This window comes from Vombatus ursinus, unplaced genomic scaffold, assembly GCF_900497805.2.
Source record: "Vombatus ursinus unplaced genomic scaffold, bare-nosed wombat genome assembly UNPS02014798.1, whole genome shotgun sequence".
NCBI lineage: Eukaryota > Metazoa > Chordata > Mammalia > Diprotodontia > Vombatidae > Vombatus > Vombatus ursinus.
The window spans coordinates 23,708,242-23,726,172 of NW_020954576.1; the positions used below are offsets into that span (position 1 = coordinate 23,708,242).

General features: G+C 36.4%; 1 protein-coding gene across 2 annotated transcripts in view; it reads left to right on the forward strand.

The window, feature by feature from the left end:
• The window catches only part of LOC114049605 (serine/threonine-protein kinase MRCK alpha), a 410,500-nt gene that overhangs the window by 155,034 nt on the left and 237,535 nt on the right, over positions 1-17,931 (forward strand). For both annotated transcript variants that reach the window (XM_027870865.1, XM_027870866.1), the window contains exon 4: positions 9,611-9,706. In XM_027870865.1, the coding sequence (XP_027726666.1) occupies positions 9,611-9,706 (96 nt within the window). The remainder of the gene's footprint in view (positions 1-9,610; positions 9,707-17,931) is intronic.

Consider the following 17,931-nt stretch of genomic DNA (forward strand, 5'->3'; position numbering starts at 1 on the left):
ATATGAAAATCATTTTCTAATCAGCTGTGGTCTTTTTTCAATTAATTATTTATTTTTTGGGAAATATATTAATTTATTTTTAGTTTTCAACATTCACTTCCATAAGATTTTGAGTTCCAAATTTTCTCCCTATCTCGTCCCTCCCTCCACCCTAAGATGGCGGGCATTCTGAATACACCGTCCGCTGATCTGCCCTCTCTTCTATCTCCCCCTACCTTCTCTTATCCCCTTCCCCTTCTATTTTCTTGTACGGCAGGATAGATTTCTATACCCCATTGCCTGTATATGTTATTTCCCAGTTGCATGTGAAAACAATTTTTAACATTTGTTTTTGAAACTTTAGGTTCCAAATTTTCACCTTTTCTCCCTTCTCACCCACCCTCATTGAGAAGGCAAGCAACTCGATATAGGTTATACATGTGTAGTGATGTAAAACACTTCCATAGTAGTCATGTTGTGGAAAACTAAGTATATTTCTCTTCATCCTGTCCCGCCCCCTGTTTGTTCTATGCTCTCTTTTGACCCTGTCCCTCCTCAGAAGTGTTTGCTTCTCATTATCTCCTCCCTCAATCTGTCCGCCCCTTTATCATGCCCCTGCTCTCTTGTCCCCTTCCCCACTATTTTCCTGTAGGGTAAGACAGCTTTCCATACCCATTTGAGTGTGTATGGTATTCCCTCCTTAAGCCAAATCTGATGAGAGTAAGATTCACTCATTCCTTCTCACCTTCCCCCATTTCCCCTCCACTGTAAAAGCCTTTTCTTGTCTGTTTTATGTGAGATAATTTATCCCATTCTACCTTTCCCTTTCTCCTTCTCCCAGTATAATTCTCTCACCCCTTAATTTTATTTTTTAGATATCACCCCTCATCTTCAACTCACACTGTGCCTTCTATCTATCCATCTATCTATCTGTCTATACATATAATTTTTTCCCCCTCTGACTACCCTAATACTGACAAAGGTCTCATGAGTTACAAACATCATCTTTCCATGTAGGAATGTAAACAGTTCAACCTTAATAAGTCCCTTATGATTTCTCTTTGCTGTTTACCTCTTCATGCTTCTCTTGAGTCTTGTATTTGAAAGTCAGATTTTCTATTCAGCTCTGGACTTTTCATCAAGAATACTTGAAAGTCCTCTGTTTCACTGAATGTTCATTTTTTCCCCTGAAGGATTATATTCAGTTTTGCTGGGTAGGTGATTCTTGACTGTAATCCTATCTCCTTTGCCCTCTGGAATATCATATTCTAAACCCTGCAGCCCTTTAATGTAGAAGCTGCTAAATCCTGTGTTATCCTGATTGTGTTTCCATAATACTTGAATTGTTTCTTTCTGGCTGCTTGCAATATTTTCTCCTTGACCTGGGAACTCTGGAATTTGGCTACAATATTCCTAGGAGTTTTCTTTTGGGGATCTCTTTCAGGAGGTGATCAGTGATTCTTTCAATTTCTATTTTGTCCCCTGGTTCTAGAATATCAGGGCAGTTTTCCTTGATAATTTCTTGAAAGATGATGTCCAGGCTCTTCTTTTGATCATGGCTTTCAGATAGTCCAATAATTTTTAAATTCTCTCTCCTGGATCTATTTTCCAGGTCAGTTGTTTTTCCCATGAGATATTTCACATTGTCTTCTATTTTTTCATTCTTTTGGTTTTGTTTTACATTGTCTTGATTTCTCATAAAGTCACTAGCTTCTAGTTGCTCCATTCTAATTTTTAAGGAAGTATTTTCTTCAGTGACCTTTCGGACTTCCTTTTCCATCTGGCCAGTTCTGCTTTTTAAGGCATTCTTCTCCTCATTGGCTTTTTGGACCTCTTCTGCCATTTGGGTTAGGCTATTTTTTAAGGTGTTATTTTCTTCATTATTTTTTTGGGTCTCCTTTAGCAAGTTGTTGACTTGTTTTTCATGATTTTCTTGCATCACTCTCATTTCTCTTCCCGGTTTTTCCTCTACTTCTCTTACTTGCTTCTCAGAATCCTTTTTGAGCTCTTCCATGTCCTGAGACTGATTGATATTTTTCTTGGAGGCTTTGGATGTAGGAGCTTTGACTTTGTTGTCTTCTTCTGGTTGTATATTTTGCTCTTCTTTGTCACCAAAGAAAGATTCTACAGTCTGACTTTTTTTGCACAGTTTGTTTATGTTTCCAGCCAGTTACTTGAGTTTTAAACTGTTTGTTAAGGTAGAGGTCTGCTTCCACTGTGGTGAATGTCCCAAGCTTGAGGGGTTTTGTGCAGCTGTTTTCAGAGATACTTCTAGGGACTTGTAAATTTTCAGTTCTTCCCACGTGGTAAGATCAAGGGTGAGGTGTTTACTCCTTTTCTGGCCTGTGCTCTGGTCAGTGAGTGACCACAAGCACTCTTTTCTGCCTTGGAACTGTGAGGAGGATTCCCTCTTTACTGCCACTACAAGCTCTACCACGTCAGGGTACCTCCTTGTTTCAGGACTGCCACCCAGAACTGAGACCCAGATCTAAGCACAGGCAAAGCAAGAGAATCCTGCCTCAGTGCCAGCAAAGAGATCCTTGCAATCCCCCTCTGATCAGCCACTCGATTCCCCCTCAGTCTGTGGGCTGAGAGCTCCACTGCCCTGGTATATACTGGTATTCAGTGCCCTGGGGCTGCTCCAGGACTGGGGCTGGACTGAGCTCCTTTCTCTCCCAGGTCCAACAAACCTTTCCTGCTGACCTTCTAAATTGTCTTTGGTGTTTGTGGGTTGAGAAGTTTGGAAACTGCCACAACTACTAGTGATTCAGTCGCCTTAGGCCTGCTCCAGGTTCGCTGAGGCCTGGTCTTTTCTCGCGAGGCCCACGTGGAATTGCGCTCCTCTCCCAGCCTGGTGCAACAGACGTTTCCATTCAACTATCCAGGTTGTCTTGGGCTGGAAATTTGTTTCACTCTGTCTTTTTGTGGGTTCTGCTGCTCTCGAATTTATTTAGAGCCATTTTTTACAGGTATTTGGAGGAGTTTGGGGGAGAACTCAAGCAAGTCACTGCTTTCACTCCTCTATCTTGGCTCTGCCCCGTGGAAGTTTTCTGTTTTATTTTTTAAGATCCATTTCTTCTCCCTGTGGTATTCTACTCACTGTTGCTAGATGAGTAATTTTTGATTGTAAGCCTAGATTCTTTTCCTTTTGGAATGTCGTATTCCTCGCTCTATGTTTCTTTTTCGTAGTTGCTGCTAAATCCGTGTATGCTTCTGACTTCTCCTCCGTAGTACTTGAATTCTTTTTTTCTGACTCCTTTGATGTGGTAGCTCTGGATTCTGACTGTAATATCCCTCAGTGTTTACATTTTGGCATTTCTTTCAGGAGATGACTCAGTGGATACTTTCACTTTCCACTTTGCCCTCTGATTCTAAGAGATCTAGGCAGTTTTCTTTTATGATTTGTTTGAAATATAATGTGTTAAGCTCTCTTTCATGACTTTCAGGTAGTCTGATGATTCTTAGATTATCTCCTTTTGATCTGTTTTCCATGTCATTTGTTTTTCCTATGAGATATTTTACATTTTCTTCTTTTGTTTTATTATTTGTTTGCACAGAGTCATTAGTTTTCATTTAGCCAATTTTTATTGCAAGGAGTTATGTTCTTCCATAAATTTTTGTAACTCTTTTACTAAGCTATTAATTCTCTTTTCCCCATATCATTCTTACAGAGCTCTCATTTGCTTTTCAAAATCTTAAACACTAATGCTTCAAAGTATTCTTGTTGGACTTGTGTCCAAGCTGCATTTTTCTTTGTAGCTTTGCTTATAGGTTTGTGGTTTTGTTTTGTTTTTGCTCATTCTTCCAGCATACCTTATGGCTTTGGACTTTATGTTGGTTCTGGACTCTACACACTTCTAGGGTGATATCTGGCTTGAGCTTTTGTCCTTTTTTGTCTTTCTGCTACTTTCACACCTCAGTTTGGGGAGTGGCAAGTTTTCAGTGCTCTGAAATTGGTGTAATCCAGGGATCGGACTGTTCATGTCCTCCAGGTCTGAACTCAACAAGTTTCTGACTCACGTTTGTGTCCATTTGTTTGTGTTTGAGTTTAAGCTGCCTGCTGCTAGACCTAGCCACTGTTAGTCCTCTAAGTCGGTGTACATTCAGAGTGGCTGAACTGCTGTTTCCCTTTTGGTCTGAAACTTCTTGCCTTGGTTATTCCACTGCAGGCTTAGACACTTGATTAAAAGCTAAACAGTCCCTACTGCTTTGCTCCTTGTCTTAGAGTTTCTCAAACCTGTTCCTTCTACTCTGCTAGAGTGGACCCATGCTCCCTCACAAATGCTCCTTTTCCCTGGTATCTGGGCAATATGACAGAATTGTGAAATGCCACTTATTCTTGTGCCTAGGGCTAGCTCAGAGATCTCTTGGGATCTCTTTCGACTCCATTGTTTTCTGCCCTGGGACCTTGTCTTGGTCTTTTTTCTGTCATTGAGAATGGGAATGCTCCTTGATTTTGCCCACATGCTGTGCTTCTGACCAGCCCTGGTTCCAAGTATCAGCAAACCTCTCTGTCTTCCTAAGCAGCCTTTGACTGGGCAAACAAACAAAAACAACTTGCTTTGACTTTTCAAAAATCACTTTCCCGTTCAGAATTCAGTCTGGTATGCTTTGTGAATTGTTTTAAATCAGTTATGCTGAGTTAGCCATGCGGAAATACTACTTTTTACTCTGCCGTCTTGACTCTACCCCCTTCATTTGGTTTTAAATTTTTTAAAAATCTCTTTTAGAAATTCTTTTTGGCATGTGTCCAATTTACTTTTTTTTTTTTTTGGTGGCTTTGCTTGTAGATTTTTTCAAGTCATTCTCTTCTCCTTTGTTTGCGTCTTGAACTTTTCTATCAGCATGGCCATGGAACTTCTTTATGGTGGGCTTCTTTTTTTCCTTTTCCCTCATTCTTCCTTTCTACTTCTTTATCCTGGCCATCATGCTGGGCTCTGAGCACTTCTGGGAAGCTAGGGATAGGGATATCTTTCCTGAGCTTCTGGCCTTCATTTTTTCCTTCTGCTGTTTTCACAGTTCAGTCTGGGGGCCTGCAAGTTTTCAGTGTTCCAAGAGTAGTGTGATCTGGTGTGAGAGATCTGTTCAGTGCCTTTCTAGTCTGAGCTCTAGAAATTCTTTTTTGCTTTTTGGTGAGGCAGTGAGGTCACACAGCTAGTAAGTGTCAAATATCTGAGGCCGCATTTGAACTCAGGCCCTTCCTGACTCCAAGGCTGGAGCTCTGTCTACTATGCCACCTAGCTGTCCCATGAGCTCTGATAAATTTTTGACCAGGTGTGGGTCTGTTAACTTGTCTGTCATTGAATTTCAATAGACTGTTGCTGGATTCAGTCATGCAGTCCATTGGGAGGCTCTGCAGGTTTAGAATGATTGAACTGCTGGCTCCCCTTTGTTCTGGGACTCCTGCCCTAATTATTCCATTGCAGGATTAGATGTTAGACCAAAGGCTGTCCTGTTCTTGGACTCAGAGCTATATAGCTATGTTTTCCACACTTTTTTCTTAGCTAATATGGGCCTACACTTGAGACTGCTCTTTTTGTTGTGGATTTGTGACTTAGAACTAGGTCATGGGCAACAGAGCCACCAGATGACACCAGTTCCTGCACCCAGCACTAGTTAGGGATCTCCTAGGATTTCTTTCTAACCTGGTGCTTTCTGCCATCGTGCTCTATTTCGTTTTTCTTTTCATCCCTGGGGCCAGGAATGCTGCTTGTTCTAACCATGCCACACTGTCGGCCAGCCCTAGTCCTTGTATCCTCAGACTTCTCTGTCTCCTCAAACTGCCCTGGAATGGAAAAATGACTCACTGTGACTTCTTCTTGGCTTTCCTTATCAGAATTTGGCTTGGTCTTTCATTGGAATTGTTGTAGAGTAAGTGTATTGGGTGAGCTAGGCAAAAATGCTTCTTCTCACTGTGCCATCTTGACTCACCCCCAAACACTTGTTATGTTGTGAAGTGAACTTTTAACAGAGGTATGCTGGAATCAGCTACAACTGGAGAGCTGATTGTTAAATTGTCTGTGCACATTCACACTTTGGAAAGCAAATCAAGGCTTGATTTATTATTTTATTATTTATCTGCTGTGTACTCAAACTGATGGAAAAAAGTTAATGCAGATTAAATTGGTATAAAATAGTTAGATAAAGGATAATTTGAGAGGGAAAAACACCAGCGCTTGGGAAGATCAGGAAAGACTTTGTTTAGAATGTGGTGGCTGATTTTTATCTTAAAAGATGAGAGGGACTCTGTGAGGCCAAGGTAAAGAAGGATTGTATTTCAGTCATATAGGACAGGCTTTGAAAAAGTGCTGAGATGGGAGATGGAGTATTTTGAATGAAGAATAGAGAGGTTTATTTGACTGAATCTCAGACTAAGGGAGAGGAAGGAATGTCTAGTGAGGCTTCAAAGGTTAGATTGGGTCTAAGTTCTACAGGGCTTTAAAAGGTAAACACAAGTTTATATTTTATTCTGGCAGACCTTGGGAAGCCATCTGAGTTGATTGAGTAAGGGAGTCAGATGGTCAAATCTGAAGTTAAGAAAAATCACTTTGGCAGTGAGACTTAAGGCATGGAGACCAATTAAGAAGCTGTTGAAATAATCTAGGCACAAAGTGATGAGGGCCTGAGCAAATGTGATAGTTGTGTGAGAGGGGAAAACAGGTCACATACTGGAGATGTGAAGGTAGAAAAGGCAAAGTTCAGCAACTTATTTGATATTTAGGGTCAAAGAAAGTGAGGAGTAAAGGATAAAGCCAAGATTATTAATCTGAGGCACCAAAAGGATGATGGTACCTTCATTTGTACAAGGTCACACAGTTTCGACCACAGTATTATTATTCTTTGAACTATAACATGCCCTCTCCTTATGTCTTAGCTGGCTTTTATAGAGTTCCATTACGACTCTATCAACTTGAATCATCCTTAAGCTATAATTTTTACATTCATGTTCAAGAGCAGTGATTCTCATGCTTTGTCACCCCCCTTTTTGGTCAGGTTTGGATATCATGGTTTACTTTTGGTCCATTTCCTTTTCTAAAATTTCAGTGTGATATGCATTTTATTTGAACTTTTTTGACAGCTTTTCTATTTGTATCACCTCATATCCAAATAGATTCCTCTCCACCCCACCCCACTCCCATTCTGAAAGGTGTGCCATTAGATTTTTTTTAAAAAGCAGTGCAGCAAAACTAACAACATTTCAACAAACTCTAACAGTAGCATCTGCAGCATTCTATACCTGTAATCCCACATTTCTCCATTAAAGAGCAAGAAATTCATATAGTTATGTCTTCTTTGAGACTAGTTTTGTTGTAGGTACACACTATTCAATCCCATTTTTATTTTTATTTTTTGCTGTTCATGTTCTTTCCCATTCATATTGTTGTATTGATTATATACATTGTTTTCATTGTTCTGGTTACTTTGCATCAGTTCATGTATGTTTTGTAATATTCTCAAGTTGTATTCCTCAAGTCCTAGAAGCCTTAGAATACAACAGCAGGTCTGGAGGGTAGATCGGCACGGCAGATGGCAAGGCCTGGTGGACTTTACAGAGCATATTATAAAGGCTGGTGGTTTGGTATCTTACTTGAAGAATTGTTTGGACTGGGTCCCTGCCTCTCATTCAGGTGTTGTTAATGGCCCTGTTTCTGATGGGTGTATGTGATCTCTGATTTATAAGGACTGTGGATAACAAGAGTGCCATTATGTAGTTAGGGAAGGGAGCACAATGCTTAATGGAACTTTGGTCATGGGGAGTAAGGAAAGGGCTTCCTGGGGCTTGCTCCTTCTGTGTCTTCAGGCCACTCTCTGGAATCTGAATAGGTGGGCTAGAGAAAGGGAGGGGGAGGTCACACCTTCCTACAACATTGGCTTCTGCTGGGCCATTTGGCCACAGTATTTTGAGGGCACAGTTATATAAGTATATGTTTGATTAATATTAAAGTTTATAAAGAACAAAGAAATTTCTAATTTTGTCAATGAATTATTAAAACTAAAATAGAATATAGTATGATCGAGAGGAAAAAAAGGTACAATTAAAGTTATTAGAGCAGTAAGCCAGGAAGGCTTTAGATAAAATATGAATTATGAGAAATAGCATAGCTTAGGGCACAAACATCTTACTTCATATTGAGGAAGACCGGTTCAGATCCTGCCTCTATGACCCTGGACAAGTCATTTAACATTTCAATGCCCTAGGTGACTTTCTAAGATGATCAGTTGCAGAGAAGGCACTATATAGAGGGAGTTTACTCATCTGGGAAGTTGTCCATAGCAGTTCCAGGTCTAGTTCTTCTCTCTATCACTATGAATTATGAGCAGGGCTGTAGAGAAAGAAATGTGCTTTATTTGTTAGAACTGCGTAAAATAAGTGAGTAAGTGTGTGAAGATAGAGTAAGATGAAAGTAGTGAGAATGGAAAACACATATTTGGATTTGAAAAAAGTTAAGGATAGTTAAGAAAGACATTGAGATAAGAAAGATACCAAAGGAAAGTACTTTTGTCATGTCTAGACTATAGAGATAACTGTTAAGCAATTATATAATCATAAATTTTTGAGGAGTCACATTTTAAGTAATATTTTAAATATTGAATATTTAAATATTGAATATTTAAGTATTTAACTTAGTATTTCACTACTGTAACAAATACTACCCTTGGTGCAGTTCAAATGGAAGGTTTCCCTTTAGATTATAAGATCCTCTAGATGCAACTGTTGGTGGATAATATTATACTGATTACATCAAGCCCCATAATACTAAAGGGCTCCCTTACTGTGGCCCATCAACCTATAATTCACAAGGCAAAAAAAAAAATCAAGTGCATGACCTTTTGCTTAGACATTGCAATTGGATGAGTATTTAATCCTCAATACAACGTGTCTTAGACTGACACCATAGATGAAAATGACCCCAATTGAATAGATGAAGAAATGTGGACTAGATTTTATTTGTAAAGTTATGCAGTGTTTTCATTGATCTGAGTGGTTTCTAGAAATGGAAGCCTGATCTTTTCCACACTAGTATTCTTTCAGTTATGGCTGAAATTCTCTGATTGCCAGGATCTCTGAAAATCCATATTTATGGTTGACCTAAAAAGTAATGGAGAGACACACAGTAGGTACAAGTAAACTGCTGCATATTATCAGTGATGACTTCTATGAAAGAAGTAATCTGTAAAATATCATCAAGTAAATGTATAAGGAAAGGAGCTGGTAATTGAATAAGAACCTGGGATGGAATTTTAAAAGTCCTAAAGAAAGGGCTCTGAAATAATGATAGATTTTCTGAGGAACACTTATGGGAAGACGTGAATGTAAAAGAAAGGTATGCATTGAATTTTGAGTGGAGATGGTATAGCAATGATTACTTATACCGTACTAAGATATTTCAGTGTGCAAAATATATTTACTTTTAACAGTATATTGTTTGTTCCACTGTTGTGTAAGCTATTATAAACAGAAAAAATAGTATTCTGATTTTGTAGTCCCAAGGAGTAAATGTCACATATGAGTGGGCTTTAAAAACTAATGGGACATAACTATAATCCTTTTTTTTTTTTTGAAAGAACGAATGTGTCAATAATATTTTTTTTTCAGTATATGATAATTACTGAAATTTTTTCTTTTTAGACAGCATGTTTTCGAGAAGAAAGGGATGTATTAGTGAATGGAGACAACAAGTGGATTACAACTTTGCACTATGCCTTCCAGGATGACAATTACTTAGTAAGTATCATACTTATGCACATAGTATTAGCAATATTCATCCTTGCTTAATAAGTTGTTCTTTTGGAAGGATTAAGCTTATGTATTTAAGTTAGTGTGGTATAGTGATAAAATATTGCACTTAGAGATTGGAAAATATTGGTTCAAATCCCATGTCTGCCATTTACTACCTGTGTGATCTTGAGTAATTCACTTAATCTCTCTGTGGTAATGTTTTGGGTCCAAGTCTAGTAATTGGGTGAAATACCTAAATTAAGATTTTTCCCACCTCTTGTTTTGTTAAAAACAGCACTTTTGTATCTTAAGTTATTTTTGCTTAATCTACTTGAAGGCAACTTTAGTCGCATTGGCTCTCTTTCACCCTCATATTCCTCATACCTATTTTGTCACTTCCTTCCCTGATTTTGGAGTTTTGCTTTACTTATTAATTCCTTTTTCCTTTCTTCTAGTTTTCTAGTTCTTTCCCTCCTTTTTTCTCAGTTAAGTAGACAAGTAAAATACTCTTTCCTTTCTTTCTCTTCACCTTGTTTTGTATGTTTTAAAGTTTTTCATTTTCTGTACCTTTTTCCTAAGAAGGATTTTTTTATCTCATTCTTTTATTTCCCTTCTTATATTTTTCTTTTTGTTTTAGATAGATTCTTCTGTCTGTTCTGTGATTCTTGGCCCTTATATTTATACATTTTCCCTTTAGTTTCTGTATTCCTCATGAAATTAGAGCATCTTAGGTACCCATTTTAAGTTCTGTCTTCTAAATAATTTCTCTATTATTTTCTTGAAGATATTGCCCTCAGCTCCCTTTTTCTGTTGTCCCTCACTATTAGAAATGCCAGTTTCTTCAAATGGTAAAAAAGATAGAAATATTGCATCATGGTAGGAATTTTCCTTTGTCCTTGATTATACAGTTTTTAACAACTCTTTACCTTCCCCATTATCTCTGCTTCCTCAATCTCCCCTTCTTCCAAAATTTCCCATGAAAACTCCTTTCAGGGTCCGTGACCTCCCATATTTCTGGTTTACAGTTGCATTCAAGATTAATGGTTTCTGTAGGCACCCCAAATTCCTGCAGAATTTGCGTATTGGAAGGTCTCTATCTGCCTTATAGAATATTTTTCTCCCATTGGGAGCATTCTTTAGTGGGACCCACTCTCATCACTGAAACAGGATTTCTTCCTTTCTTTCCCATTGTTTTAAATGTGTTTTTTGACATCTCACTTATTCTGCCATTGAATGAAGAAAAGAAATTTTTTTTAGAAAAAGATGCACAAAATGAGAAAAAAAAACCTAGTAAGTGAAACAAGCAAGAATAGGACTGCATTAAAGTGAATTGTGCACAAATAAAAAAAATGGCAAAGTGTACTGTCTCTACAGAGGAAAAGAAACCAAAAAAAAGTACCTAATTTCAAGGAAAAACCTATTAGAGAGATAACTGGGGGAAGATACTGTTTTACTTTTATAATTTTAAATGTAAATGAATTAAATGATCCTATAAAGTGAAAAAAGTGATAATTGACAAGAAAAAAAATGCTATGATCTTTTGCTTACAAGAAACACAACTTGTAAACAAAAAAATAGAGTAAAAATGAAGAGCTAGAACAAAATTTACTGTATATCATATGAGCCTAAAATATAAGAGTTACAATTATGCTATCAGATATAGCAAAGATAAAAATCCACAACATAAAAATAGATAAACAAAGAAACTGCATTATGCTGAAAGGAGCCATAGAAAACAGACCACCATTAATATTAAACTTAAATTGTTCAAATGCCTTAGTATGTAATTCATAAAGGAATATTAACTGAATTTCAAGAAGACATAGTAATATAATAATGCAAGAACAGTTCAGTGTCTCTTCCTTAGCTTCAGACAAATATAACAGAAAGATAAATAACTGGAAAAGTTGGGCACACTACTCAAGGAACTAGAGCTAAAAGTGTCTTCTTCTCTCTCTCTCCCTCCTTCCCTTTGTCTCTCTCTCTCTTCCTCTCTCTCTCTCTCTCTCTCTCTCTGTCTCTCATTGAGAGGACAAGAAGTTGAATTTTTACTGCTTGAAAAAAATTTAATTTAAAAATTTAGTAGAGGATTAATAGAATTAGTATGCATTTAAAAATTGAAAGCTAATAAATAAACATACACCAAATAAGCACCAAATTAGATGTTAAAGATATTAAAAAAATAGAAGAGGAATAAATAAACTGGAAGCCAGAGAATCTATATAAATCAGAAATAAAACTAAAAGCTGATTCTTTGAAAAGACTAACAAAATTCGTAAACCTTTGCCAATATGATTACGAATAAGGGAGCAGAAAATCAAATGAACGAAAAAAACCAGACAAGATGAAATCACAACACAAGCCAAAGAAACAAATAGATTTATAAGAACTTGTTCAGCAGTTATAAGCTAACAAAACTGAGAACACAAAAAAAATAGAGGAGTCCCTTGAAAAATATAAATTACCGAAACTAACAGAAGAGTGAATAATGATCTTAAATAATCCAATTTTAGATAAAGAAATAGAAATAGCCATAAAGAAGCTACCAAAGAAAAAATACTTTTGGTCCTCTTTGGGTCACAGGAGAATTCTGTCAAACTTTTAAAGAGTTGTTAGCACCAAGTGCTACACAAATTCTCAAAATTGAGAAGGAAAGTGCTTTATCAAATTCCTGTTGTGAGACAACTTTTGTCCTGGTACCTAAACCAAGGAAGGATAAAGCACAGAAAAATTATAGACCAATATCATTAATGACTGTTGATTCTCATATTTCAAATAAAATCCTGTTAAATAGATTACAGCAATTTATCCAAGAAATCATTCATTATGACCAAGTTGGATTACTATCAGGGATGTATAGATGGATCAGCTTTAGAAAAGCAAGCAACATACTTAATAAAAATCCCTCCACAACTATATTATTATCAAAGTAGTTGTGGAAAAAGTCTTTCACAAAGAGCAACACTTATTTATGCCAGAAGTCCTATTGGTTAGGAGCTAAAAGCAAGCAATGGCCATATACTAGAAGCTTTCCTAAATAAATTCAAGAGTAAAGCAAGGATGTCTTCTCTCCTCATAATTATTAGATATAATTTTAGAAAAGGTAGATGTAGCAATAAGACGAGAAAGGAATAGCAGTTCCCCCCCACCCCCGACTACTTCTTCCAGTCCAGTTCCCATAGCTGTCATTGAGGAGAGAAACCATTGTCAAGAAAGGGACCGCCTTCCTCATCACCACCAATAATATCTGCTGGACTAGAATATCCCTATCCCTTGACCCAGAGATTCCACTACTGAACTTATGCCCAAGGACATAATTTATAGTAAAAAAAAAATCCTCATATACATGAAATATTTATGGTAACTTTTGCGGATAAAAGAATTAAAAATAGTCTGTGTCTGTTGATTGGGGAGTGTATAAACAATTTATGGTCCATGAATGTAAGGGCATATTGCTTTGCTATAAGAATTGTCAAATATGAAGAATTAAGAAAAAGCATAGAATAATTTACTTGATCTGATGCAAAGTGAAATAGAACCCCAAAAACAACATACAAATTGACTATAACAATGTAAGTATAAAGAATAACCACAAAGCAATCAAAAGTGTTATAAAATTATAACAAGCATGGCTCTAAAGAAGAGATAGAAGAAGACATTCCTCCCTACTCTTCTTTTGAGATGGGAGGTTCACGTTCACGAGTCTTGATACTCAGTAAGCATTTATTAAGTGCCAACTATGTGCCAGACCCTGTGCTAAGTACTTTAGATGCAAAAAGAGACAAAAGACAATCCCTGCCCTCAACAAACTCAGAATCTACTAAAAAACTAAATCTACTAAATTGGTACATTGATATATACCTAATAAGTATTGTACGCTGTACCTGTTTGAAGATTTTTTTCAATGTATTTATTGGTTTTGATGATTTTTCTTTCTATTCTTTTTCTTTTAAAAATATTATTTGTAATATGTGGGATATGGGGGAAATTCTAGTGATATAAAAATTTAAAGATATTAATCAACATTTGTTTTAAAAACTTTAGGTATTTTTCTTGAACATACTACTTCATATTTTAGATATAATTACTTAGAGAAATTTGTTTTGTCTTTTGTTTTGAAAATGTCTGGTATCATTTCTGTTACTAAGGTTTTCTTACTTTACAGAATCAATTGGAATCTTAGGTTTGCAGGTTTCTCATATGCAGGCCTAAGCAATACTATCCCTCACATGTCTAATCAGTTATCTAATCTTATTGGTTCTACCTTTATCTCTCAGCTTTGTGCTTTTTTTCTCTATTCACACAGCTATCATTTTAATAGATGCCTTCATTATCTCTCACCAGGACTTTTGCCGTAGTTTCCTAATTGGTATCTCTGCTTCAATTCTCTCCCCTCTCCAAATTAGCTGTGTAGCATCTTTACACAGAAATTTAAAATTAAATTTAAAAATTTCTGTTTTCATGTTTAAATTTTGTAATTGTTATAATTTTAGCACAGTAGTACATGTAGATAATTTAGGCTGGCACAAGGTCCTTTTCATATCTGACTGAGGTGAATGGGTGACAGTTTTCTAAGGGAACGTGCTTTTGCTGGGAACCTATGAAGGCTGGATAGAGGGGCCAGGATATATGATATATGTATAGCTGAGTAAAAATTAATGGCTATGAGCGAAGGGTTCTCGAGGGTATAGGACTTCTGATGAAAGACTGGTATACCAGTGGGCCAGAGAACCATGGTCACTTATCACAGGACACTTGAAGTCTCAGTAGAGGCAATATAATGTTCTTAGGCTCTGCCCCTCTCCCTGTCTTTTTATAACCACAATCACAGCAGTAAGGGAGCAAATGCCACCCCCCCCAGTGCCCCCCAATAGAGTCTTAGGAATGTCTTTCAGCACAGTCATCTTTCATTATTGCTTATGTATGTTCTATGGGAGGTCAGTGTCTTCAAACCCCTAATGGTAATGGCAGATGGGCTTGGATTAGATGGCAGGAATGTTTTTACTGCTGCCCACTCAACCTTAAGAAGCAATAGATAATATAGCCTGGAGGTGAGGAGGATTAACCCTAAAGTCTCTGTTGTGTCCCAAGGTTTCCTCCCCTCCCTCATGTGAAAACTGGTCTTGAAATTTGGTTAAGAGTGTGACTGATAATCAGATTGGTTTTTTGGTTGTTTGTTTTTTGGTTGTTGGTTTGGAGGAGGTTTCTGTCAGCACCCAAACTTACCCTCCATTTATGCTCAAAATAGAGACCCAGTCTTGGGAAATGCTGCCATAGAGAAGTAGCTAGAGAGAAAAAAAATGGATCTAGGGCATTTTTGTTTCATATCTGCGTAGCTTTTGGGTCCTTGGGCATGTGTTCCACAACACCCACGTTGATGTAAAACCAACGAGAAAAAATGAAAACTTGGCAACAATTCAAGGAATCAAGATAGGCTCCAAGATTAGATAAAGAAGGATGATAACCAGACTGTACACCAAGACATGAAAAAGTTGCTGTCTCTCCCCTTGATCTTCATCCAGTTGGCTGTTTCCCAGCCTAGGCTCTGCCATTACCCCACCCCTCTTTCACTCAAAAAAAGCTTTTGAGAGTCAAAGAGAATGGTGAGGGAGAATCCTGAGTTTCAAGTTTGTAAGATATTCTTTAGGGGTAGGTGGGGAAATTGGCTCCCAGTTACCCCCTAGCAGTATAACTTATTCTTAACCTTGTTGTTACCATGTTCTTTTCACAAATTGATAATTCCAGAATTTTTGTAGACATTTCTTCTCAATTTATAGGTTCAGGAATCCGCCCCTTCTTTCTTGTAAAATAGAGATAACCATTTTTCCTTGCAGTCAGTTAGCATTCCTCATTTCACCTAATTTCCTAAGGACTACTATCTTTGACTTTGTCAGTTGCTAAGCTTGATTCTTCTGTTTGACTGCTCCTTTTCTATTTCCTTTGCTGTATCATCATTCTTTTCCTATCCACTAAGTATATGCCAACACTCTGTTCTAGACCTTTTATTTCTTTGTTCTCTATCGTCAGCTCTTCAGGGTTTAATTTTGATTTATATAAAGATGAATCCTTGAACTATTTATCACCATCTTTTATTGGGCGTTTTCAGCAGTCAAATTAAAATCAGCATTTCGAAGAAAACTCATTAGCACCATGCCCTCCCAAGCCTACCCCTCTCTCATAATTCTGTTTCTGCGAGACACCACTATCTGTTCAGTTTTGCCATCTCAAATGTATCTTTGACCCTTCACTCTGCCTTACTTCATATGTCTGATACATTGTCAATCTTTTTTATTCTTCTTCCACATCTCATCAATACTACTTATTGTTTTAAGGAAAGCTCCATTTATTACTATAGTTTTCAACTTCTTTTTAAAACAAGAATGGTGGTTGTATTTTGATAAGAGCCTTTTCTGTATCTGTTGTTATAATCATATGATTTTTGTTGTTTTTGTTATTAATGAGGTCAGTTATGTTGTAATGTTGAACTAGTCCTTCATTCCTGATATAAATACAGCCTGATTATAATGTATGATCTTTGTGATATATTGCTATAATCTTCTTGCTAATATTTTATTTAAAAATTTTGCATCAATATTATCATCGGAATTGTATTCTTTCTCTTTTATGACTCTTGCTGGTTTTGGTATGAAGACCATATCTGTGTCATAGAAGAAATTGAGAAGGACCCTACTTTACTATTTTTTAAAAACAACTTATAGTATTAGAATTCATTTTTATTAAGTGTAAATCCATCTTGTCCTGTGATTTTTTTCTTTGGGAGTTCATTTATGGCTTGTTCATTTAGGGTTATTTTAGGTTTTTGTTTATTTATGGCTCAGTTTCTTTTTGTAAGATAGGGCCTATTCTATTTCCATTCAGTTAATCTAGGCAATTTATATTTTTGTAAATACTCATTCATTTAGACCATCAGCTTTATTGGCATGTAGTTGGGTTAAATAGCTCCTAACAATTGTTCTTATTTCTTCATTGACTGGAAATTCACTTTTTTCATTTTTGATATGGTTTTTCTTTTTTTCAAACATCAAGTGAGCTAAAAGCTTTTCTGCCTTATTTTTTTTTTTTTTTTAACAATTTAGTATTTCTGTGTGGTATGGTATTAGAGGTTTTTAATTTGTTGGTGTTCTAGGTTTTGTTTTGTTTTTGTTTTTGCTTGTTTGTTTTTTTGTAAAATGCCTGTTAATCTGTTCTTTCTCTCTTATTGATGTTAGTATTCAGAGATAGAAATTTTCTTCTAAGTTTTACTTTGGCTACATCCCACACATTTTGGTATGTTGCCTCATTGTTGTTATTATCTTTAATGAAATTATTGATTTATGATTGACCCACCCAACCTTTAGGATTAATTTATTTAGTTTCTAATGAATATTTAATGTGTGCTTAAAAGACCCCTTATTGAATATAATTTTTATTGCATTACAGTTTGTAAAATACTTATTAAAATTTCTGCTTTTCTGAATTTGTGAAGTTTTTATGAAGTTGTCTTACACAGCTACAAACAGGTATACTCTTTTTTTCCTCCATTCAGTATTCCCTAGCTCTATTACATCTAACTTCTAAAATTCTATTGATCTCCTTATCTTTTTTGTTTATTTTATGGTTAGGTTTGTACTGGTCTGAGAGGGGATAAATTGAAGTCTCCTACTATTATATTTTTGCTATCTATGACCTTCTTAAACTCTTTTAACTTTTCCTGGGAGAATGTAGATGCTATGCAATTTGATTCATATATGTTCAGTATTGATATTCATTGTCTATGAAACATTTTATCAAAGCATAGTTTCCCTGTTTATCTTAATTAGGTCTATTTTTACTTTTGCAAAACTCTATTTATGTGAAGTAATTTTCCCCATTCTTCCTTTCCCTTTCTCCCTCTCCCAGTGCATTTTTCTTCTCCATTCTTCTTTTGAGATCATCCATGCATAAGATCATACTTATTCTCTCTGTCTATTTAGGAGATCTTTGATAATAAAGTTCTGACATGTTTCATGTATCATCTCCCCATTTATGAAGGCAAACACCTTAACCTTTTTTAGTCCATTATGATTTCTTGCTGATATTTAGCTTTTATAATGCTTCTTTTGACACCTTTGCATGTCAAATTTTCTTCCTAGCTCTGATCTTTTCATTATTAATGCTTGCTTGGAAGTCTTCTATTTTTAAAAAAGTCCATTTTTTTCACTGTAGGATTATACTTACTTTTGCTGGGTGTG